At 41.0% G+C, this 23,704-nt stretch overlaps 1 protein-coding gene across 2 annotated transcripts in view; it reads right to left on the reverse strand.

The window, feature by feature from the left end:
* LOC139627743 (protein TANC1-like) overlaps positions 1-23,493 on the reverse strand; it is a 33,032-nt gene extending 9,539 nt beyond the window's left edge. The window contains exons 1-13 of one of the 2 annotated variants that reach the window (XM_071488806.1): positions 23,070-23,493; positions 22,726-22,830; positions 21,027-21,212; positions 19,023-19,115; positions 17,339-17,469; positions 15,452-15,752; positions 14,423-14,704; positions 9,497-9,613; positions 9,107-9,397; positions 8,112-8,239; positions 5,065-5,296; positions 4,070-4,236; positions 1,623-1,931 (exon numbers count right to left, since the gene is read on the reverse strand). In XM_071488806.1, coding sequence (XP_071344907.1) covers positions 1,623-1,931; positions 4,070-4,236; positions 5,065-5,296; positions 8,112-8,239; positions 9,107-9,397; positions 9,497-9,613; positions 14,423-14,704; positions 15,452-15,752; positions 17,339-17,469; positions 19,023-19,115; positions 21,027-21,212; positions 22,726-22,801 — 2,313 coding nt within the window. In that variant the 5' untranslated portion in view covers positions 22,802-22,830; positions 23,070-23,493. Of the gene's footprint in view, positions 1-1,622; positions 1,932-4,069; positions 4,237-5,064; positions 5,297-8,111; positions 8,240-9,106; positions 9,398-9,496; positions 9,614-14,422; positions 14,705-15,451; positions 15,753-17,338; positions 17,470-19,022; positions 19,116-21,026; positions 21,213-22,725; positions 22,841-23,069 lie in introns of both variants that reach the window. The other variant, XM_071488805.1, reaches the window with a different exon arrangement.
* Between the last annotated feature and the right edge of the window lie 211 nt (positions 23,494-23,704).

Consider the following 23,704-nt stretch of genomic DNA (forward strand, 5'->3'; position numbering starts at 1 on the left):
TGAGATGTTTATCATTTCCTGTGGATGTGTTGAAAAAATGTACACATAATCAATTCTTAAATATGAGATGTTTCTGTTTGGGTAGTCATGGCTATAAAAATAGAAGCTAGCCAGCAGTGGCTTCCAGTTTTTCACAGTGATTTGAGTTGATGAGTCACATCGCATAGACTCAGGTATTGTGGAACCTGGATCTTTACTATGTTAACAACTTTGCTGGAAGTTTACCTGTGAGCCTTAGCAATACCAACAATGGCAAAAAAAGCACAAAGGTTTGATCTTTGAAACTAGTTTAACTAGTTAATTCTCCTAAATGATACGTTTACACAAACTCTCATTTGTGACTACTACAGTCAACTACTTGGCCCTACACATTTTTAGCACACCTTTCTACAGGCTTTTTCATATCTATTATCCAATTGTTAAATCCTCACATTTCTAGGCCTTTGTGTATAACCATGTGTTCATGTGGTGTAGGAATAACCAGAAAAATGAGATTCTGACTGGGAAACTCAACATTAAATTGAAAAGTCTGCAAAAATTTTGGTATACAACTTCCCGAGTTGTTGATGTTATATACAGAAGAAAGTAAATGTTTGGTTGATGGTGAGAAACTTTTGATTAATGGTGCAAACGCATATTGCATATCAATTCTTTTGCAAACATTTAGTTTGTAATATGGTGGTATTGGATTGTAACAATTAGTTGCTGTCCATGTAGAGTGACGTAGATTAGTTATAAATGTTATTTATTTGCAGTAATCCTTATAATAAGTAACAGAAATACTAGAAACAGCTATCAGCATGTTCTTTTAACGCTCTGAGCAGTGAAATACAGCACATCTTTTTTGTAGCATACATGTTGTTTCCACATTGTGACTTAAAAGCACATGAAAACATCTAAGTCAGAAAAACGACTTCCAAATGGGAAAATCTGAGGAGCACGTGAATGCAGCATAAACTTGCTCATCTGCTGTCCTATTTCACACTGATGATTATGTAACATTAAAATACATTTGTCATTTACTTTAGTCACTGTGGACTATTTTTGGCCTTTTATATAAAAAGACTTAGATCCTGTCATTATTTATCTTTTATTGATCTGAACAAGGTGTGAGAACACTTTCTCTCTTTTTTGAGGAACAACATGTCTGAACAATGGTTGCCACCTGTGTACCTAGAGTGGAGAATTTATGGACACTGACTGCTTCAGCCTCGAGTGCGATGCCATTTCACGGCAGGCAGCTCACCGGGATGACTGACAAGTGTTAAGTGTTAGACCGTGAACTTGACCAGATGAGGAGGAGGAGGAGGAGGGTGGGTCCAAAAATACGCTCAAGGTAAAATGTGTCTTTTTAGCCTCTGGGGATTTCACATAGTAAGTGAACTGTTAACTTAATAAAACACACATCACTTCTGTGTTTCCCAAACCTTTTTCTTTCAGATATATCCTAAAAGGCTCAATTTAACAGGGGCATTAAATCTAGCTATTTCAGTTATTATCAATCATTACTTTTAGCTATCATTTTAGCAAATTAGCACATTAGCAAACTACTTTGAAATAGCTAAAATGATGGATAATCATAAAAAACTGCTTGTTGGCCATCAATGCTCTACATGTCTGACCTCTGACAGGGAGACAGGCACCACCAGGTAGTTTCCTCCTTTCAGAGCCAGGTGGCCTTTGTGGAACAGATCCAGGGTCAGCTGAAGGTAGAGGATGGAGCCATGGCTGCGTGTTGACAAGTGGCTGCTGAATTTGCTGAGAAGCAGTGGATCAGGGGCAGAGCCTGTTGGTGTGGTGACGTTAGTGGCGACCTGAGTGCTGCTGCTGACCCGGTGATGGATGTAGTCACTCAGGTCAGCTCCCAGATCACTGCTGTCTGGCAGGATGTCCAGAGAGATGCCGGAGAAGGGAAGGAGCGTGGTGATTTCCTGCAGGAGAAGAAAACAGATTAACTATTGGTGAAATACTGTTAAAACTGACACACACTGGCCCAAACACAGAAGCTAAAGAATTGTAGGTAGCATGTCTTTGGTGCATTAGCTAAGGAAAAATTAAAAGCACCAAAATCAGGACCTATTCCTCAGATGCTGTTGCCTCTGACTCACGCAGAGCCATGGGATACAGTACAGTAAATGGTGTGACAATGACTCAAGCTCCAACATTGCTCACAGGCATCTCTCAGATTCACATTTCATCTCCTCTCTTGCCATCCTCAACTGCTCAACACCGGCCAAAACCAGCTATGACTGATCAAAAAAAAAGGATCCATGTTGCTGCAGCTCAGTTCCTCATTAACAAAGAATGACATTCTGGTTCAACCACAAGCAATTGGCTTGTGGTCATGAACTGTGCTCCACTTTGACTGTGCACCCTTTCACAACAGTTTGTGAAATTTCTAGGTTATTATACAAGAATAAGCACCTGCTGTGAAAAGGGTGAAAGATGATCCAATCAGGAAGAGCGGGTAGTGAGAAGGTGGGATAAAAACTGTACTCCTCATCTTCAAATTTTGGTATTTAATGTTTGCTGACTTAAAATGCATCATGAAGAAAATGACCCCAAATGTTTTTTGTGTATTCCCAAACACTAATCCAATTATGTAACTGGCTGGCTGGCTGTCAAGCTCCAGACTCCCAGTAGTATTACCATCCATTCAGGGCGTAATCCATGCAGCATTTGGAGACTTGGCTTTGGCATTGGACAGATGCGTCTGCTGTTTGGTGGGATTACCAACCAGATTGAGAAAATACATCAGACTAGAGAGCTCGTCAGTGCCAAAAGCCACAATGTCTATACTATAACAGTAAAAGCACAACAACAAACTACACAGTGAGTGCTGAGAGCTAAGACCAAAGATGCAGCTATTGAGAATACCTCTGTGATTTGGGTAATGAGAGGGAAGGTGAGACTTAAAAAGGTCAGTTCACCCAAATTACAAAATCCTATTTTCTCACTTTACTTACCCCCAGTGGTATCTAGCCATCTAGATAGCTCTGTTTGCCCATGGATATCTGCCTACATCTAATTAAGCGTGCAATGCTCATCTGGCATAAAGGTTTTGCTAGGCACTATTGCAAAAAAGAGAGAACACCTTCAGTCTACAATACAATAGAGATGAAAAGAATTTCATTTGAAGCCCTAGAAGCATTTAAAAATCACATTTAAATAATTCAAAGGCAGCATCTTTTTAGAGAAACAGCTTCTTTGTTACTCCTAATAATCCAAATACCTCATTGTCAACAGCTTCCACAAGCAGTATTTTCTTTAGGGTAGGAAGCAGTTCCAATTAAATTGTTCACAGTGAGATCTGTGGATTATCCAAAGCAACTGGGACATTACGTCTGGAAATGCATGTCCATCCATCGATCTATTATCTAAACTTACTTATTCTTTCAGGGTCGCAGGGACTGGGAGTTGTCCCACCTGTCCCAGCTAACACTGGGTAAGATGTGGGGTACATACATTTACATAACAATAAAGATGGATACAGTGCCATCAGTCAGCCTTGCTGCCAGTGGTCAATAATGGTACTGCAACAAAAAAAAATCCCTGCTATTCTCCCCATACACCACCATTATAAAAGAGATGTCTCTGAAATAATTGACAGTACACCTCAGACTGCAAACAAGGTCAATTATTAATCTTTACATTATTAATTCTTAAACCAGGAAGGATTTACATTTGCAAAATTTTCCAGGAATTCCATAAAAAATTTTTTTATGTGTACAACACACAGTATCAAGTTCTTACAATTCCTCCATGAGTACATTCTGGACAATTTGCTGGTCTGTCACAGGGTTAATATATATAGATAGGCAACCATTCACACACACAGTCACACCGACAGACAATTTTGGAGTCATCAGTTAACAAGCACCTGGAGGAAACCGGCCAGGAACTGGTAGAACTATGCCATTAAAATTATATCTTGTAATATTTCAATGATTTGAGGACCACAAACAAAATTCCATTCACCTCCATTGTATTGAACCGGAAGGCTAAATGTGTGGCTAGATACCACTAGAGTAAATTAGAAAATATGCTAAAATATAAAAATCTCACTCACCAACAGGCCTGTCCTGACTGTGACCACCAACTTAAGCCAGAGTGGAAATTTTGGAATTATTTTGGTGATGAAAGTGGCGATGGTGTCCCCATAGTCTGGTTTATGGAATTCTGCCTCATTAAGGCTGTCAACCAATATGATGTAGTCTTCTTCAGGTAGCCTCCGTTCTGAATACACATAGATGAAAAGAGAGAGAGAAGCCAGAGGTTGAAGAATATTAAAGCACCAGATATATTACATTAGCCTTGCAGTTAGTATCACTGTTTTATCGCAGCTTTCATGGCTACAAATTGGTGCATCTTTGATTTTCAGCACAGGATATGTTGGGAAAATCACCAACTGCTGATATTGATTATATTCTGCTGAAAGGGGCCTTAGGCCATTGCTGTTTATTAGCTTGAAACAGGATATATCCATCATATTTCACATCATCTAAGCTGTCACTGCATCCCTGCAAGCCTGTGAGGACTCATACACTCAGGCACAAGGGCTCTCCATTTTTTACTAACCTGCTTAATAGAGATGGAGTAGACAAAACACTCCTCTGCTCAGACTGTGGAGGGCCTGGCCATAATAACACATCAATCTGGCTGACTAAGTGTATCATGAGAAACTAAGCCTGCTAATATGCCCATAACATTCACAGCCTCTCCAGAGTATTTTGTGACCTTGAAATCCTGTGGGATGCAGATGATTCACCGGGGCAAAAATAACACTCATCATTTCCTATGTAAATGACCTAACATCTGTTTCACACTCTACAGTGTTTCAAATCGCTGACCTTAACTGGGGAAAATAATCTATGGGCCCATCACGGAGTCTTTAATGAGCTATTTCACACAGGAGATGGCAGCAAGGCCCTAATTGCAGGGTGAGGGAAGCAGACAGTTTTCCACCTTAAAACTGATACTATTTTAAACTTTAAAAGGTCTTTAAATTTGAATATCACATTATCACATTTGTCTTTAAGTGTGTGTGTGTGAAAACTTCATTACCCTTGCGCAGGCTGGCCAAAGGCTCTAAGACACCCTTTCGAAAGGCAGCGATGGGGTCTTGAACGCAGGATCGCAGGCTGAGTGTGTTTTGTAGATGAGGCTCTTGCACCAGTAACTCCCTGTACACGCTGAGCTGTGGAGCTCTGGCCAGCAGGGCGGCGATGCTGTGCACAAACTCTGGTACCAGGCAGGTGTAGGTGTTGTCAGCCTGACAGAAATGGTAGGCTACCACCTGGTAGGAGAGAGAGGCAGCTGAAAAACTAAAGAAAATCGGGATGCAATGTAAAACTGCTATCTGTATCCATTTAACAGTATCCTCACAAAGAAATCTGTGTTCAGGTCTAAATAAAAGCTGCATAACTGTTCATGTTCAGGGTGGAAATGCATTGAAATAGAACAAGAAGTTTTAGCAGTGGGTAAATACAAATTAGAGTTGCAAAGGCTCTAATTTCCATGATTTTTCTTTAAAAACTGTAGGCTGTGTATCTAATGGGAGGAACACAAGATGGATGTGAAGGTGGTCTGATGTGTCTAAGAAAAAATATTTAGAAACATCTGAAAAGCGCTCTTGGTACTTTGGAGCCTTCGGGTCATCAGTTTCCATCTCCTGTAAACTCACACATGGTGCCATGCAGGCTTCAATATCAGATCATGAACAACCAATGCAGTGAAACCTGGTGAAAGGTCATTGAGGATAAACCGTGTCTGAAAATAGAACTTAAGACTAATTACACCTGTGTGTTTTAGCCTATAGCCTACTTGTTTACATTGTGGTGCATCTGAATCATGACATCAAGACATTCTGCTTTCAGTTCCTGTTGGCACTGCACAGACAACAGCCACCTGGATTGCTTTCATATTGAAGAAAAAGTCTGAATCTGAATCAAGTGAATATGAGCCATGATCTGACGCTATAAGGAGTATTGTTTTTACATGAATTTCAAAAAAATCTATGGACATTCATCCTCAATGGATAGCTGGTCAACACTGTAAAGAGTACGGTCAGATGATTGTAGCATTGTGTGTATGTTTGTGTGTTTCACCTTGACTGAGTTATGAGACACTCAGTAATGTCATGTTTTTTTTTTAAATTGTGGGTGACTTGTTGGTGGGGGGAGAAGGGAACAAATATTACTGCATGAATTCAGATGCTGTTTGTATCTGTTCAGAGAGCATTATCTTTTTGTACCCGTACAGACATAAAAGGGAGAAAAGCCATCTCTAAGACTAATATCACATCATATAAAAACAATAAGGGTAACAATAAAAAAACACCAAGATGTTCTGTAAACACAGAAATCATAGAGACAGCTGAGGCATCACTTTGTTTCCACATATTGCTGCAGAGTATCTCTAAAACATACACAGTAAATACACCTTGGTTTATTCAGGCAGCGAGCTGAATGGTAAACAAAGGTCTGAGAAATTAAACATATCACTACTAATGAAAGGGATTTTTGTAATTAAGGAGCCAAACTGAACAACACGCAAAAACAGAGATAAATGAGATAATGAGATAAATGGCAACTGTCTTCCTGGAAGATTAATAGTGGTTATCTGTAAACTGTAAGAACATTTTTGCAGAAAAATTGTACTCACTAATGGGTTTTCTAGTGTTTAGATAAGCCACAGCATAAGCTATGAGTGGTCCACGTATGCAGTAACGTTATCAATGATTTTACTTGGGCGAACGTCCTTACCATCACAAGTAGTCTGACTAGTTCCCATGGAAACTCTTATTGAGGCCAAGTTAGTAAATTTAGAAGCTTTCATGTCATCTGTGTGATGCAATCAGCAGCATGTTCTACATGTGCCCAAAAAGAGAGGAGAACAATCTGACAATAAAATCGTGTGTCACAAATGTGTAGCCCCCTGTCTCTTTAAAAAAAGGGAACAATGCTGAGGTGTGCTTATCACTTTGAACTGATCCCTCTTCAGTGTTTTGCGAAGACTTGTAACAGTCATAGCTCCCTAAAGCACTGTTTATGATGCTGTATTATGTTACTGTACTTACAAATCTGGTGGGAGAAGTGCAGGAAAACAAAAATACAGGGCTATCAACAGCCTTAACAAGCAGCTAAACCTAGGGGCAATTCTCTAATGTGAATAGAATTTCTTCCTTATGTCTGTTATAACTGCAGGTGAGTCAGCAGTCTGAATAACAATGTGTAATAATGTGTATAATGTAATGTAATAATGTGTGTGTGTGTGTGTGTGTGTGTTCTCTTGTATCTTTGTGAGGAACAATTAGATTCTTTTATTTTTATTATATTAACATTTATAATATTTATTAATTGTGGATGTTTCTTTTAAGATCTGTTTGGTGGCTAGATTTTTAGAGTTAGATTTTGGTTAAGAGTCGGGGGTAGGTTAAGACCAGCACTTCTGTTGGTTAAGGGAAGAATCTGACATTCTGGTAAATATGCTTATTCACATTCTGGCAGAGAGTGAAATGACCTAATATCTGTTCATTACGTATGAAGCTACAGCCAGCACCTGGTTAGCTTAGCTTAGCTAAGAAAAGGTTGGAAACAGGATGAAACAGCTAGTGTGGCTCTGTCTGAAGGTAACATGATCTGTCTACCAGCACATCTAAAGCCCTGATATGTCTTGCTTCTTTAATCTGTAAAAAAAAAAAAAAAAGGTGTAAAAATGACAAATTTTGGGGGGTTATGTGCTTAAGTTCTAGTCTGGTCTGAAAAAATAGTCTGGTACAAAACTGTCCCTGTAATATAAAGAGTTGTCATTTTTAGGCTTTGCTTTCAAGCTATTACATGATAATTAGTGAGCTGTAAAGGCTAGGTTCCTACCCCCATTTCCAGTCATTATGCCACAATATGTCAACTATCTCCTGACCTCAGCTTCATATTTTGTGTACAGATATACATGAAAGTGGAATTGATCTTCTCACCTAACGCTTTGCAAGAAAGCAAATTAGTGCATTTCACAAAATGTCAAACTATTGCTTTGAGGCTAGAGTTAGGGATTAGAGAGGGAATTGTGAGACTCCTCACAATAGAAACACAAACACGTGTGTTCTGAGGTACCTTGGCAGCTAGGCATCTGACAGCCTCCTTCCTCTGTGCTGTACTATTGCTTGTTCCTGCAGCAGCACTCTGGTTGGGCTGGGAATCGGCTGGCTGTTTGGAGGCTGCTTTACCCTGCCTATCCCCACCTGCACAGAGCACAAAGCAACAACAACAAACGCAAAGCTGCCATTTACACTCGCTAGATGAAGTCTCTGGTGTAAGCACAGGGATGTCAGGAGTGAAGTCAATGAAGAAACACAATTAAACTGCTGCAATTAATTAGTACATCTGTAAGCAAGACTGGAAACTATGACATTAAGCACAACCACATTAGACGGCAGCAAGAGTGCAGACTCCTCACACCCCATGCTATACCCTCTGTCAAACTTGAATCAAAATGACAACACGGTACAGATATCAATGAATAATACAATGATGCTGAAAAATGAATGGCACTGTATTCTTTGTGAACACTATAGTTTAGCTTTTTCTGTACTGCTTTTCCCTCAGCCCGTAATCTTGAAAATACAGGAAAAGGCTGAAAGGTGACATGACATAACCTGCATTTGTGGGAATTCTTATTTTTACATCGTCAGGTGTGTCATGTTTTATTCCAAAAAGAAAATCACTAGCACATCTCAGCATGCAACACGCATTTATGGTGTAATGTGCTAGAACTGCTTGCATGAGAGGCTGTTTTCTCTTTTTTTTTCCCAGACAAAAGAACAGTTCCAGTGCCACTCATGGAAAGAAAAAAACAACAATCTCAGTACCCTTACACAACTGCAATCAGCAGAGAAACCTCAGGGGGGAACTTGAAAGAAGAGTGCGTGACCCAGTTACTAACTCCTTACCAAAAAGTGGTATTTCTTCCACTGTATTACAAGAATCTGGCCTTACTGGAGCATACTGGAGAATGTATGAATTCTACTGTGTGCTTACGCTTATTCTTTGTGATACACACAAAAACAAATTATACTGCTGAGAATAGGAGGAGGAAGTAGGAGTCTTACATTTAGGGGAGGAGTTGGGGCTGTGAGGGATGCTGGGACCTCCCTGTGGTGTGCGCATGCCATGACAGCTCAGCGTCACCAGCCGCCAGATGATAGCAGTCTTTCCGGATCCTGCGTTACCTACAATGACAGCGCCACGTCCCTCACAGCTGCTCGTTTTTCTCAGGACCTCCTCCAGGCGTGTGAAGAGCCAATCCCGGCCAACGAAAGGTGTTTCCGCAGTGATGCCGGGGACTTCAAACAGCAACGGCTTTAGCATGATGTCAGCTTGTCTGAATGCCACCAATCTCCCTGAATGGATTGTACATAAGAATGGATAACTAGTCTGCAAATGTCTCTGCATAATTTATACACTGACTTTTTACCCCCCGAGGTTAAGCCACAAAATACCTTTGGAGTCATCAATTGTGCGTCCAGCTGTGTTGTGTTTGCGGACAGAGCCCCTGTGTCCAGCAGCCCTTTGGTTGTCCAGATAACTCAAATCCTCCAGCCGAGTGGAGCTGGTTGCTGTAAGGAGAGAACGGATGGGGAATGGATCAAAAGTGTGAGAGAGATGCAGGAAATGTGCAAAGATACACATGCATACCACACAAGTGTCAAATTCATTGCTCGAGTCAATTATTGTATCCATGGAGACGAGAGACATAAACAGTTGTTGCTCCGAATGATAGACACTCGATGACCTTGAGGGGAGAAGAGAGAGGAAAAGGAAAAGAAAACAATTCATCTCATGTCCTGTAATATCCAGCTAACATGAGTGTGAAATGGCCAAATGTTTCATACCGTCTCACACGTCAGGACACCAAATTTGTGATAATCGGTGCAAGCACATTGCCGGCTGTGATGCAAAAATGTATCAGCTGTCAATAACACGACTGCTCGCACTCTTGTAATGAACAAATAAGCCACATAAAAGCCAACGTGATACATAAAATAAAGAACATGTCGTACAGAAGAGCAAGAAACAACAGGAAAGAATTTTTTTACTCCCACATTCGCCTATCCATCCACCCACTCACGCTACAGAGTTTACAGGTCAGCCAGGCTTACTTTCTGCAGTTTTCAAGACATTTCGCAGAGTCTTTAGTCCAGGCTATTTTGGAAAATAAAGAAAGAGGCTTTGGATAATCAATTGGTTCCTAAATGTGGTCTTTCAAAATGAATAATCCATTTCTGCTATTACAGCATGTCATTATGCATCAAGTCACATGCTGACAAAAAAAAGAAAGCTCCAGTAATCCACTACCACAGTCCTGTAATAAGGACAATTTAATCTCTGTGAAACATTACAAATTTGTAATGTTGTTGACACTGTGTAAGAGAAGATTCATTTTTGAGCCTGTAGTCCGGTGGTTTGATTACACTAATGTTTAGTGGATGAAATATTTTATTTATATCTTTTGGACAAAACAAGCTGTAGACAAAATATTACAAAACACACAAAACATCACAGAAGCAGTCCATATTCAACTGAAGGAAATAAGTAAAGTTGAATTTGTTTCAGGGCTATCTAACAGCATTGAATTACATCTTATATCATTTTTTTGTTGTTTTGGCAGTTTATGCCTTTATTCAGTCATTGCCAGGATTTACCTTGGAGACAGAACAGAGATAGATAAAGTGCAATCCAAACTCCAGAAACTAACTAACATGTCAGAATGCCTGAGAAAGTTACACTTTTCTGTACCGACTGCATTTTTAACATTTTAACAAGCATACCTCCTCAGATTGTGGCTCCTATAGAGTTAAATGTCATTCTTGGTCAACTGCTCATCTGTCTTTGGAGCAGTTGGCAAGAAAAAAGGGCTAAGAACCTCTGCTCTAGTGGATTATGAATCCAGGCATGGCTGAGGACCAACTAACTAGATTACAGTCACTGCAACCAGAAGAGTCTGTGCTTATAGGGACTTGGGTTGTAATGATAGTGGTCTTTTTAATATTTAGGTTTGCTCTGAGGGGGGATACATCTGTATTTAAGTGATGGAACAGTAATTAGCATTAGTATCAAAATATTTAGTATTACTGCTTAAAAAACAAACTCAAACTGCATGGAAAAATTAGTCTGACAGAAAAACTATTAAGAGTTTGTTTTCACTGGTGAGTCACAGACTGGCCCATTTCATCCATTCACTGCTTTAATATTTAAAAAAATCCTCTGTAAAATCTGAAAATCTGGTATCACTGCTGCCTCTAATCCCTTCAGAGTGGGATAAAAAAAAAGGCCTGAGTCACATTGCACTCATTTACAGAATAATGTAGATGGACCAGGAAAATAGACAGTAGACAAGGAAGTGCAGCCCCCTGCACATATGATGACCTCACACTACTATAATCATGTACTGCACATGTTAAATGCAGTCACTGGTAATCTCAGAGCATCCGAGGGAGCTGCAGTCCATCTCTGAGCTGTTATGGGCTTAAAGCTTTAAAGCAGCAACTACGGCCACAGCCTGAAGATGCTGGCCAGCAACGTCCTTAAGAGTCCTTCGTCATGACAAATCACCGAATCACTCTCCAGTAAGATGTGCGCCACACAACATAAATGAGTTTGTACTCTCTTAACTGACATTATGTTTACAATATAGTGTAATACTGGACCAGTCTTTATTGATGACGGGGGGCAGAGCTTTTTGAAAATACTACGGTACATACAGTACCACCACCCTTTCTACAGCAGCAGAGTGAGAGAGAGTGGGTGAAAACTATTGAGGGCATATTATAATTTACAGGGGCGTTAGGAGCACACGAAACCTGCTCTGTGGAGTATGCAGTGGACAATGCGAGACCAATCAATTACGGTGTGAACTACATAATTAGAATGAAAGAAAAATAAAATGGACACAAGTAAATAAACCCTAGAATATTGAAATCCCATTCAACAGGTAGGTAAATGGGGCTTTTAGGGCTGGGGGGACATGGAGGAAATTGCTGTAACAAGCGAGAGCTGAAGTGGGGATGGTAAGAACCTCCACAGTGAGAGGATGGAGAACAGTCTGCAGCAAAACTGTGTGAAGGAGGTGTGGAGTGGGATGAGAAAGATTGCTGGATAAAGACAACCAGGCCAAATGGCTGAGTGAAGCAAAGATACAGTGAAAGAGTTAAAACATGTTTTCAGACAGTTTATCACAGGGACATCACCAGGACAGCTCATCCCTCCACCTTTGACAGTCCAGCCTGATGGGACCCTGTTCACCACCACCTATCCCACACTCACTGCCTACCTTTTATGTTCCCTGCTGATGACAGTGTGGTTGATTACCCCACAACCCCTGTTGATCCTTCATCTCTTTAAAAGGTCAACTTTGCAGCCCTGGCCCAAGCCTCCAGCATCCCTGTCAGCATCAGCCCCAGAACGATTAAGTGATGAGAAACCCACCCATCACCTTTTCAACCTAAGAGGAATAGTTTGACATTTTGGAAAACAACCTTATTCACTTTCTGACAGAGAGTTATATGAGAAGATTAATACCATGGCCTGTTATGTATAAGTGATCTTTCAAGATGCAGGTAAGTGGATTCTCTTGCCGTTAGACAGAGCCAGTCTAGCTCTGCCCCCTGTTTAGGGTCTTTTTTAGCTAAGCTAACCTAGCCATCTCCTGATTGTAGCCTTACATTTAATGGACAGATGTAAGAGTGGTATTAGTGTTCTCAACTAACTCCTCTAGAAAGTCTTAACCTTAACTTGAAGACTTTAACTTGAATTTAAAACCCTCCATTGTGTGCTTTCAATGTCCCATTGTTGAAAACGGGATGCTCCAGTGCCTTTATAATCCGGTGGCACTGGCCTCTCACAGAATAAAGTCCTTCTCCCTATAAGTCTCCCTTAGAGGCTGTTACTGCAGCATCTTAGACCCTCGTGAGAGACTCTTTGGACTCTTGCTAATTTAAATAGTATTATACCAAGAAAACATGAAATATCATATCTATAGTTGATGCAGTTAATGTGCATCTTAAACCTCTGATCTGTTCACAAAGACAAAAAATTGCATTAGATGCTTTTTTTTACTGACAGTCATCATACTGCACACTTCCTTCTTGGCAAAATGGCCCCAGTCTCAGCCCACTAGGTGGGTGATGAAACACAAAAGGTAGTCAAAGACAGCTGCACTTTGAGAACAACGGGTTATATTTTATCATATCGATACATTTTCAGACAAGGCAGTGTTTGTGGTAAATAAAGTATTGGAGCATATGTTAATAAAACCTCCCTTCATTATATTCTCATCTGTAATCTGTTTTTCTGTGTTGTAGCCTGACAATATCACTGGTATAACAATTCTCCATTTGGGAATATTTAAAGTTAAATTTTTATCTCTTGTTGCCTAATGTATGCCATAATGTGTATGTGTTTTGAGCTTTCACTTATGTGGCGTAAAACTCTAACGGCTACAGTAGTATGTGGCTCGCTTCATCTTTATTCTGAATTTCATCAAGAGTCTCTAAATGAAAGCACCAGCTGACAGAAGAAACTGGCAGGCGTTACTGTGAATCCACTCCTTAGGGAATCTCTTCTTTTGCTCCCACCACAAATGAACTGACATCTAAGGGAAGAAAAAGAGCCTTGTGTACTAGCAAAGATCGTGACGAGAGAGGGGGGCAGGGGGATTTTTTTTATGACAACTGGAGGCCTCCCAGGACATTTAACTGGTGCTGCTCACTGTGTGTATCCAACCTCAGTGGTAAGTAGAGCACCAGCACATGGTGCAATGGAGTTTAGTTAGCATTCTCTGCATCAGATGAATAGCGGGAAAATGTCAAGTTAATCAATTCAATCAATTTGTCATTCAGTCAATATTTACCAGTCTGTTAATTAATCACCCAGGTCACAGCTGTAACATTCATATGCTCATTAACCTGATTCATCTACAGTATAATGGAAGCTCACTATAGCTCACTAATTACCACATTATGTCTCGTTTGTATAATTCGAACGAAATTTGAAGTGTAAAAACGACACACTGTGGTTTAACGGGGGGTTATGCGTGGGACTATTTCTTGGTTGGGAGCAGTGACTTCCTGCTGGTTGACTCCAGGAAATATAACGTGTTGATTAGTGAGCTTTAGAAGTGCTGGAAGGTGCACTTTGTTCCATATTGGCAGAGCCAGACCAGCTGTTTCCCCTTGTGCCCAATATTTATGCTAAGCTAATGGGACCTGCTGTTGACCTCAGCTTCATATTAAATGGACAGGAATGGTATCAAAAATGGTATCAATCTTCTCATCAATCTCTCTGCAAGAAAGAGAATATGTGCATTACCCAAATATTTCTTTTAATCGCAGAATAAGAAATGAACCCATAAGAACAGGTAAACCTACCTGCCACAGAATTTGGACGAGGCATCACAAGGGAGGAAGTGCTGTGTGCGTGGTGCGGTGGGAGGGGTCTTTTCGGTGCTGGTGGAGTTCTGTGCTCCATGATGTCCGTTCTAGGTAAGGCCTCATCTGGTTGGACAGTCAGATTGTCCCTGCTTGGCCCGGTATAGCGGTCCTCGCTTACACGGCCCATTACACTAGCACCGGCCCCCGGGCCTTCATCCTTAGTCAGAACCTCACTGGAGGCGCTGCGCTCCTCATTCTCAGAGGAACTTGTGATGGTTGCTGAGCCACACAAATGAAATATGAGTTAGGTAAGGCCGCTAAATGAAGAAAACTAAATCGTACTTCTACAGAAGAACATATGGCATGCAATGGCTAACTTGCATTTTCTTATCAGTTAAAATTGACTAAAAACAAAGCACTGCCTTCAACAAATCGCGTTTACTCAACAATGTAAGACACCAAACTGTTTTATCAGCCACACACTTAAAAGTCATCAATCAATGGGATTTTATTGTACTTGGTGTGCCCTTTGCCCTTTTGTATTTAACTATAAATACAAACTCTATTTAGGGAGAAAAAAAGTGTCCTATTTTAGGAGAATCAGACCCATAAGCAACAAAGACAGCAGTGTCCCAGTTTTGACAGGAGGGAGCTGAAGCCTTGAGGCTGAAGTGGCACAGGCGATGTAAAGAAACTTGCTGTCGGGTAGGAGTACACATTTGACAAGGACTAAAAACTAAGTGATGCTGCATCTTACTTCCTATCACCCTGTAGGAAGGTGTGGCACTTCAGAGACATCAGTCATATTTGGGATTTCTGATAAGGTAAGTGGTTCCACATTGACTTAAATAGGCCATTGATGTTTTTTTAGCTCACTTTTTTTTTTTTTTACCGCTAGTGATGCATGGCTAAGCTTTTCCATTGGACATGCTTCACCTAGTGTGTAATAACCAATGTGAACCCATACAATATGGATAGACCTCATTTGAAAACCATGGCCTGTAAATACACAGCAGCGACTCTCACCTATGATTCCACTGTCCTTGCTCTCCAGGGTGGAGGTGGGGCTTTGAGAAGGAGGCCCAGGGCTGCTCCCAGTGACGGGTCCAGGAGCAGAACCAGGGGCAGGGCTGGGTACAGGGCTGGAGAGAGTTCCACTGGGACTGGTGCTGGAGCTGCAGTGCGGTGAAGGTAATGGTAAAGGCTGGGACAATGGCTGGCCTCCAGCACTGGTGCTCAGGGTGGAAGAGGGGCTCTCTGAACAGGGGGAGGCAGTGCTGCAGGTCAGAGTGGAGCTAGGACTCCCCCCCTGGGCAGAGGTGTCACACTGAAAAAGGGAGAGCAGTGAGATTTGAATAAATGATCACAGAGGATAAAGTGACAAGAAGTTAAGATGCATATTAAAACTGAAGAAAGGACAGATAAACTGTGTAAAAGAAAGAGGAGAAAAATAAGAGAAACACACCTAGAGTAAGTGGTTTTAAATATGTAGTAAATTGACAGTGTCATTTTTGACCCTTTCAAACAGTTCTCCACTGTGGAGGAAAGTGTTTGCCTTTATATGTGCTAGTTTGTGTGATTGTGACTGTTTCTGTGTGCACTATGATGGGAAATGAAATAATAATTCTAGTTATTTTCATTCTGGCTGTCATTTTCCCAGTTTTGCATAATGATGCCTGGTGGTGTTGAAAACAAAATCACTCGCTGTAGACATTTACAATTAACTGTAAAGGTCACTGTACACACATCCTGCTGATTTCAAAGACAAAATGAAATGTCAAGATTTTTATATAAGTATAGAAAACTAGATGATAATACCATCCATCCATGTGTTACTGTCTAAGGACGTTAGCACTGTTTGTATTTTGGATCGCAACTGCAGGTAAAGCTTCACAGTAAAACAAAATACAAAGTGATTTTGGACACAATATTTCATTATGGTCGGGAAACAAATATAAGAGCCAGGTTGAAATAAATTTAGATTATTTTCAAACCTCCACCGCAGTAGTGTCATATTTATTAATAAAGGTCCTTCCACTTTTAAGAGTAAAGACATGGTATATAGAATATACTTCCACCTACTACAGTAGCCCTGAAATAAATCATATTTATTCGGATTTTTATATTAGAAGCTTATATTACTAGACTGTCAGAGAGATCTTTTAAATTACTTTTAAACTACTGATTATTAATATCTGTGATTTTACCATTTTGGTAAATATTTTTGTTAATATATAGACATGTTTTTAATATTTATATGTCCCTTTTCCTTGTAGTTTGATCATGTGTATTTCAGGTCTCTTCATTACTGATGCAACATTTCAGCAACAGAGAAGGGAGGGAGACGAGGCAGTGGAGTCGAAACAGCTCACTGTTATTCCTTTTATACCAGAGCCTCATCTATCTTAGCCAGGACAACCCACATTCCTCATATGAACCTCGCTATCTCTGTGAAACTGACTGAATCTGGAGCTCAGGTGGTGGAATGAGGCTGAGAAAATGGGCCAAGGCTGAGCAATGCAAAGGCATAGAGATGGAGAGACATAAGCACATACAATCACTCTCATACAGAGGAGGTTCAACTAATGGGGCACTGAGTATGGAACTGGAGTGCTGTGGAAGCATAGCAACACAATTAATAATGCTTCAAAATATATATCGATCCATTTGTCCAAGGGGGATTTGAGTGGTCAAATCACTCACACAGTATTAAGCACAATGTGTCCTCGCACACAGCTAAATTTTAAATAACAATCAACAAATCTTTTGTGAGTAAAATCGACATGCTTAAAGGAGAAATTAAGATCCAAGTGGCAATATAGGGCTAAAAACAGAAGGTTCTTTCATAAACCATCCATTGCCTCTTTCTATGACATGACAGCAAAGTGCCAGTAAATCAATATGCTGCCCTACCTTCTTTTCCCTCCTGTCCTCCATAGGAGAGCTAGCAGTTCCAGGCGTTGCTTCTCCCAATAAGAAGCATAGTCTGGTCATCAGTTCCTGGGTAGAAAGGGAGGAGCCCAGCTGGGGCTCCACGTGGAGGTCTGGAAGACACACACATTCAGGATACACGGATTAAGAAGCATTTGGAAACATGGCAGGCCATCATGAAACCGCCATCTAACCGATGCTCTCGTTTCAGCTCAGCTTGCTCGAAAGGTTCCCACTAAGCAGCATCGCTAGTGGACAGCGAGAAATGTATGCATCCACAGGTCAGCGCAGCCCCAGCTGCGCTGTTTATGAATGCACAGACAGTGGCTTTCCAGTTCGTGGTTGAGGCAGCAGCAAGAGGTTGTGTGAGGTTGTGAGTTTGCCTATGTGCACACGCCTGCCAGGTGCTCTCGGTTAAGAGACGGGTTGTGAATTTCAATGAGCCTGGTGTCGACTCTGGAACAGAAAGAAGGAGTGCCTTGGCTCTGCCTTAGCTGTTGCTCCTGGAGAGATTGGCTGACACAGGCCATGTGCTGCATTCATTTATCACTGTTTAAGGCTCCCTGATGCTTTGACCTCCAACCCCAGCACCTCCAATGTCCACGCCCACCTCTGCACAGTAAGGCATTTTTCAAATATCTGTGCTTCAACCAGCTCAGCAATCCATTCCTCCATTCTCGCCTCATCTATGTACTGTTATCAGATGAGTAACATGCATATTGAGCAGGCATATAAACAGGATGACAGGACATCACGGATTACAGGAACAGCTCACTCCTCCTCACAAACATCTTTGCGTTTAGACATCACATTCATTTCGCACTCTCTCTGCTGATTCTTTCTCATTCTGTCTTCCTGGCTCACTATCTCCTCTCAAAGGTACTGCATCACATCGCTCTTGCATTCAACCCAGTTCTGTGGCAAACATGAGCCTAGCTTTGAAATGATGAAGGTCAATTTTGTTAGGCAAGGGTAGTCACTTTTGTTCCATAAGGTGCCCCAGTTATAGCCTTTGACAATACTCTTTTCACTTCACAGCTTGAAAAGCTGCTGAAGACTTGGGTAGGAAGGGTGGGTGTGTATTTCAGCGAAGGGGAGGAGAGAAAACTTTGCATTTAGTCAGCAGAGCACTGAGATCCAATCTGGAGTAACATGAGGACACACTGAATGTCCAGTACTATTCATCAAACCACCTAGCAGTTGCCATTGGAAACGGGAAGCTGAGAGGTGCCTGGCAACCGCGATGGAAGATGCTTCATAAAATCTGTTTAGCCTAAGGGTAGCCCTCTGGTCAAAAACACAATGAAGGCTGGCTGAGATTTGGGTATTTACCTCATTATTGCTTTAATAGAAACACAACTGGACAACTACTCACAACCAGAAGTCAGGGCAAAAAGAGGAGAAACTGTGATAAAACAAATCCACTCTCAGTAATACACTGAGGATTACATAGACAACACTGTCATGACAGACATCTGACAGAAAAAAACTTAATACATAGCCTTTTAGGTGGAAATGAAATACACACAAACATACACTTTCGCTTGTATCTCGTCATTCATTCTCCTCTCACCTCTGCCTCATTCATTCTCATTCAGCTTCACTGATCAATACCTGGAAAAACAGACATGATGCTAAATACACGCCCACACGCTTCTGTTCTCACCTCTATGGTCTGCCTTGCCACGGCACGAGGCAAAGACAAGAGGTTCTCTCGCACTGGAAGAGCCATCCACATACTCCAGCTTCTTTACCCGTCCTTCGGCCACAGCAAAGAGGGAGAAGGGAGAGGGAGGGAGGGAGGGAGGGAGGGAGGGAGAGCAGGCAGGGTGGGAGGGAGGAAGGGATTGAGGGTGGAGAAAGGGAGGGATATGAAAGAAAGTGTGAGAGAGAGAGGTAGAGAGAGAGAGAGAGATTAAGCCTCCCCAGATGAGATCTGTGGTGCAGAATTTGAATTGTGTCCCAGGAGTATAAAGCAGTATGTACAGAGTGTGAGGCACGCATGCAAACAGTACAATATTCACTGTACCGTGGGTGTTTATCTATAATGTATTAACACTGCTAATGTGTGTGTGTGTGTGTGTATGTGTGTGATGACAGGGACAGCATTGTGTGGGTGTGTCTCAATTTATGCAAGAACATCTGAGGGTTCTGGAAGTACAGTTTCTTTAGTGCTGGAGCTCATTCACAGGGATGAGATGTTTGTGAACACTGTATTTTATACTCAAGGTTATTCTGTGTTTGAATCACGCATGTGGATAGACTAGGAAACACTCTGTGCGGCCTTGCATATAGTTTAATGTTTGATTTTACATGACCAACAAGGTAATGAAATCCATGACGCTATACATTTTTTGTTGCTGTTTTCCTTGTCATGTTGCTTCAATGTACTGTGGAAAAAAAAACAAGGCAGTGCAGCATGCAATGAAATGTAAAAGCACCTTGTTCTGAATGGCTGCAGTACACTGCCACCTAGTGTTTATTTTAAGGTGAGGCACCTCAGGTTAACATGACTTTACGTGATTAAAAAATATCACAAAACTTTAATAACACCTTTGTGATTTTTACTGTTTTAATTTAATGAATAATGAAATAGTAATCTTCAAAGGGATATTTCAGGGTTATTTCAGTAAAATAATGAAATATATTAAAAAGCAGCTACACAGTAGAAACGCCTAAACTTGATCCATTTTTTTAAACAGAGTCTAAAAAGATATTAGGCTATTAAAGTCCCCCTCGACTCAAAAACATGTTTTACTTTGCTTGCTTTATGTGGGTGTTTAAATGGTTTCTGTGCAGTGTTTGACTTTCTCTGTGCTCGCCTTCAATCAAAGCTAATTTTGTGACGTCACAGCCTGTTTGGAGATAAATCGTGGCCCAGTGTGCAACTTACACAAATCTGATGTGGAAACCTGAAACCTCCAGTACACAAACATTGAGAATCTTCTGGGCAGCAGTTAAACTTTTGAAAGAAAAAAAAAAACAAAAACATACTATATATATTCATAGATCGTGGAGTTTTTTTTAATTAGGGAGAAGGTACATGTAATCTGTAACAAGGTAACTGAAGTTGTTGTGAAGCCTTTTTTTTTTTTTGTCGTTATTTCTTTTTCTACGGTTGACTGCCGAGATCAACATAGAAGTGGAAATGTCATGTGACAATGGCTTCCCACAGGAATGTGTGGCATATTTTTCAGACTGTTGGCGTCCCACTTCACAGATATTTGTGTAGGTAAAAGCAGCATAGTGCTCTTGCATGGATACATCTACGACCTACAGCGCAAGCGATGCATCTGACAACTGTTTGTTTTAGCACACATGGTTTGATCCTGACTTTATGGAATAATTTTTTTTTTTTTTTTTACTAATATAACATCTCAAAATTGACCCACCTAATTGGGGTTCCTTGCCTCAAGGTATCTTGTTCAATCATTTACTCTGACAATCTGTCACATGTTTTTGGGCCCCGAGGGCACAGTCTGTATGCTCTTGTATTTGCTGTCACATGTATGGAACAGCTGAACGCACAGAAGCTCTCTGCTAATCAAGGCAAAATCATGAAAGCATTCTGCCATTTTCCCAGCTATTCCCTTATGCATAGCTTGTTATCATTCTCAGTAGTTCATATTGAGACCATGCTTAGTTTGTTTAGCATTTGAGGTTAACCCACCTGTGCATGACTGGGAAGGAACTATGTTGGCCTGACGAGGGAGAAGAGGGGAGGACGGTAAAGAAATGGACACACCCTTGGTCAGTCTCATCCGTTTTTCAGTGTAGCCACTGTCATGCTCCTTGAAGTGTCTGGCACGCCCGCCGTCGGCCCTCTGCAAGGTGCTGTGAGTGTACACCTCACCACCTATGTGGAAAAGATGGGTAGAGAAAAGTTAGAGAAGGGCAGGTGTTAAGGTTAAAGAAGCATTATTTGGAAAGCTTCACCTTAGTGAAAAATGCAGAGTTGATTCAACAGAACAGGCTGTACAGCAGCTTTAACATATCACAGAGAGAGCAGTATAAAATATGTCTCACATAAGGCTGTGACGGAGCGAACATATCTTGTCTTGGAGGCATATTGCTGAATGAGGTAATGGAAAGTTGGCAATGCCAGAACATCTATTTAAGGGAATGGGATCACACTCAATAATGAGGCTACACTTATAATATTTCAATTCAATACTTCAATCGTTTTCATGTCCACTTTAATTGCAGACATAACACTTGATCCTGTGTCCTTAAATAAACATTATGCATGAGAACTCCCAAAGCCAGGTGGTTACAGGGACCTTACTGCCACTTACAGTTTATTGGTTATACTAAATTGCAACAGTTTTCCCTGTGGTTTAATTCAGTCATTTATTCCCTTCTACCTTAACAGAGTCTGTTTTTTGTTACTACCTTGAGTAAAACAAGGACTCAGAGGGCCACTACCTAATACAAATTCACATGATATGCTGTTGCATAATTCTTAAAGGATTGCTACAACCCCAAGTTCTACTACTGTGGCGGTATCGCCTCTGTTGGTGTGGTAGCTCTCCTTTGCTTGAAAACTTTTAATGATCATCTTTCCAAATGAAGTCATGTCTCTCTGCAAATAATCAGAGCCACACCAATGTACTGTAAACATACTATATCATTTTAATGAGGACTCTATCTTCCTCTACGTTCTTGCAGCACATAATGAAATATTAATGAGCACCATGGTTGCTCTAATACTGAGCTCTGCTTATGTTCATCTATCTCCACTGCGCAGTCTGAAATCTCCTCTGTACTGCAGCACGTTGACAAGTTCATCCTGTGAAAAATACAAACAGCTGAATTTCAACAGGGAAATGTTCCAGGTGTTCAGCACAACTTTTGGCTCACACCGCAGTGACAATACTACAAAACATTCAGCCTGTTTACAGCAGACATCAGGCTCACAGATCGAGCTCATTCAGTTATAAACCATTCACAAATTCTTATAAAATTCAGTATGTTTTTAGTAGGTCAGGATGTTTGCCTAACCCACTCTAACTTCGCCTGACACACTTTAAATGCAAGCAGCGGGACACTGTGTGAAGGACAGAACACACTGATGAATTAGGCTAATTGAAATGGCTCTACTTACATCACCCAAGAGAAGAGAACCTGAATATTGCCATGAAATAATGCAGGAGCTAGTGTGTACAATGTGAGATAAATCTCCCTCTGTACAGTACATGTTTGTGATCAGAGACAAAAAATACCTTCCATACGCTGATTAAAACACTGACAACATGTCATTAAGGCAACCAAGATACATGATACATGGCCAAAGGTGCAGTATTGGCTTGTTATTGAGCTGACATGCCACAGTTTTGTTACACAGGTAGTTTCAGTGGTGTTGTTCTTACCTGGATGCCTCTGGCTCTTCTTTTCTCCACGTTTTCCTCCTCCCTCTCTCTTGTTTCCAAACACTGCTCTGAACATATCTGGGCTGTTGCGTCACTGTCTACCGCCTGTGGAAGACTAAGAAAATTGTTAATTTGAATAAAAAAAAAAAAACGCATTATTTAATAATATAACTGTTAGTTCTTAATTCAACTGTTGGAGAAGCGGTTTCAATTGGTGTTTTCTGAGCCCATAATGATAAGTCAGTCTTTGTCTGCCATTTCTTTACATAATCATTAGTGCACATAAGGGTGTTCAGACATAAAGAAAAAAAATGATGCAATCTAAAAATGAATCCTTGAATTACCTGTTCTTTAAGTCTTCTTTGATGATCGCATTCCTTCACATAAATCCACGGGACGCCGATGGGAGACCATTTAAACTCTCGGGGTCCAATTAAGAAGTGCAGCGCCTCCTCAGTCAACTCGCTGAGTGAGAGATGGAGACGCGGTTGCGCGCATCGTGCACGTCCACATTTGATGTGGGCCTATTTTGTATGACTATTACATTAATAATGACCAAAAGCAGCATCTCTGGGTCTAATGTTGTGTCATGTGGGCCCACGCCAGGCCTATGTGACGTTTTTACACAGTCATACATTAGATAATGTCTGGCTTATATGGCATTTCTTCCATATCCTGACTGTGTGTGTATCTATGTGTAGTTTTAGGGCATTAAAAAGCAACGTTGTATTACATGGTGGATAATGAGGAAACTGATAAGATTGAGCCTGGAACTTAAAACAGCGCTCTTTATAAATCACGGTAAAAACGAGTCCTCTCTATCTCCACCAGGGGGCGACAGTGCGAACTACAATTCCCGTCTTCTTCCTCATGGGGGCAACCGAGAGCTAAAACGGCTAACCTATTTAATCTGGAGGCTCCGTGTTCATCGGCCCTTTTCGCCGACCGTACCCACCCGAGGTCGAGGACACAGACAGGC

Source organism: Trachinotus anak, unplaced genomic scaffold (genome assembly GCF_046630095.1).
Source record: "Trachinotus anak isolate AG129_WGS33_773 ecotype Australia unplaced genomic scaffold, CSIRO_AGI_Tana_v1 ptg000011l, whole genome shotgun sequence".
Taxonomy (NCBI): Eukaryota; Metazoa; Chordata; class Actinopteri; order Carangiformes; family Carangidae; genus Trachinotus; species Trachinotus anak.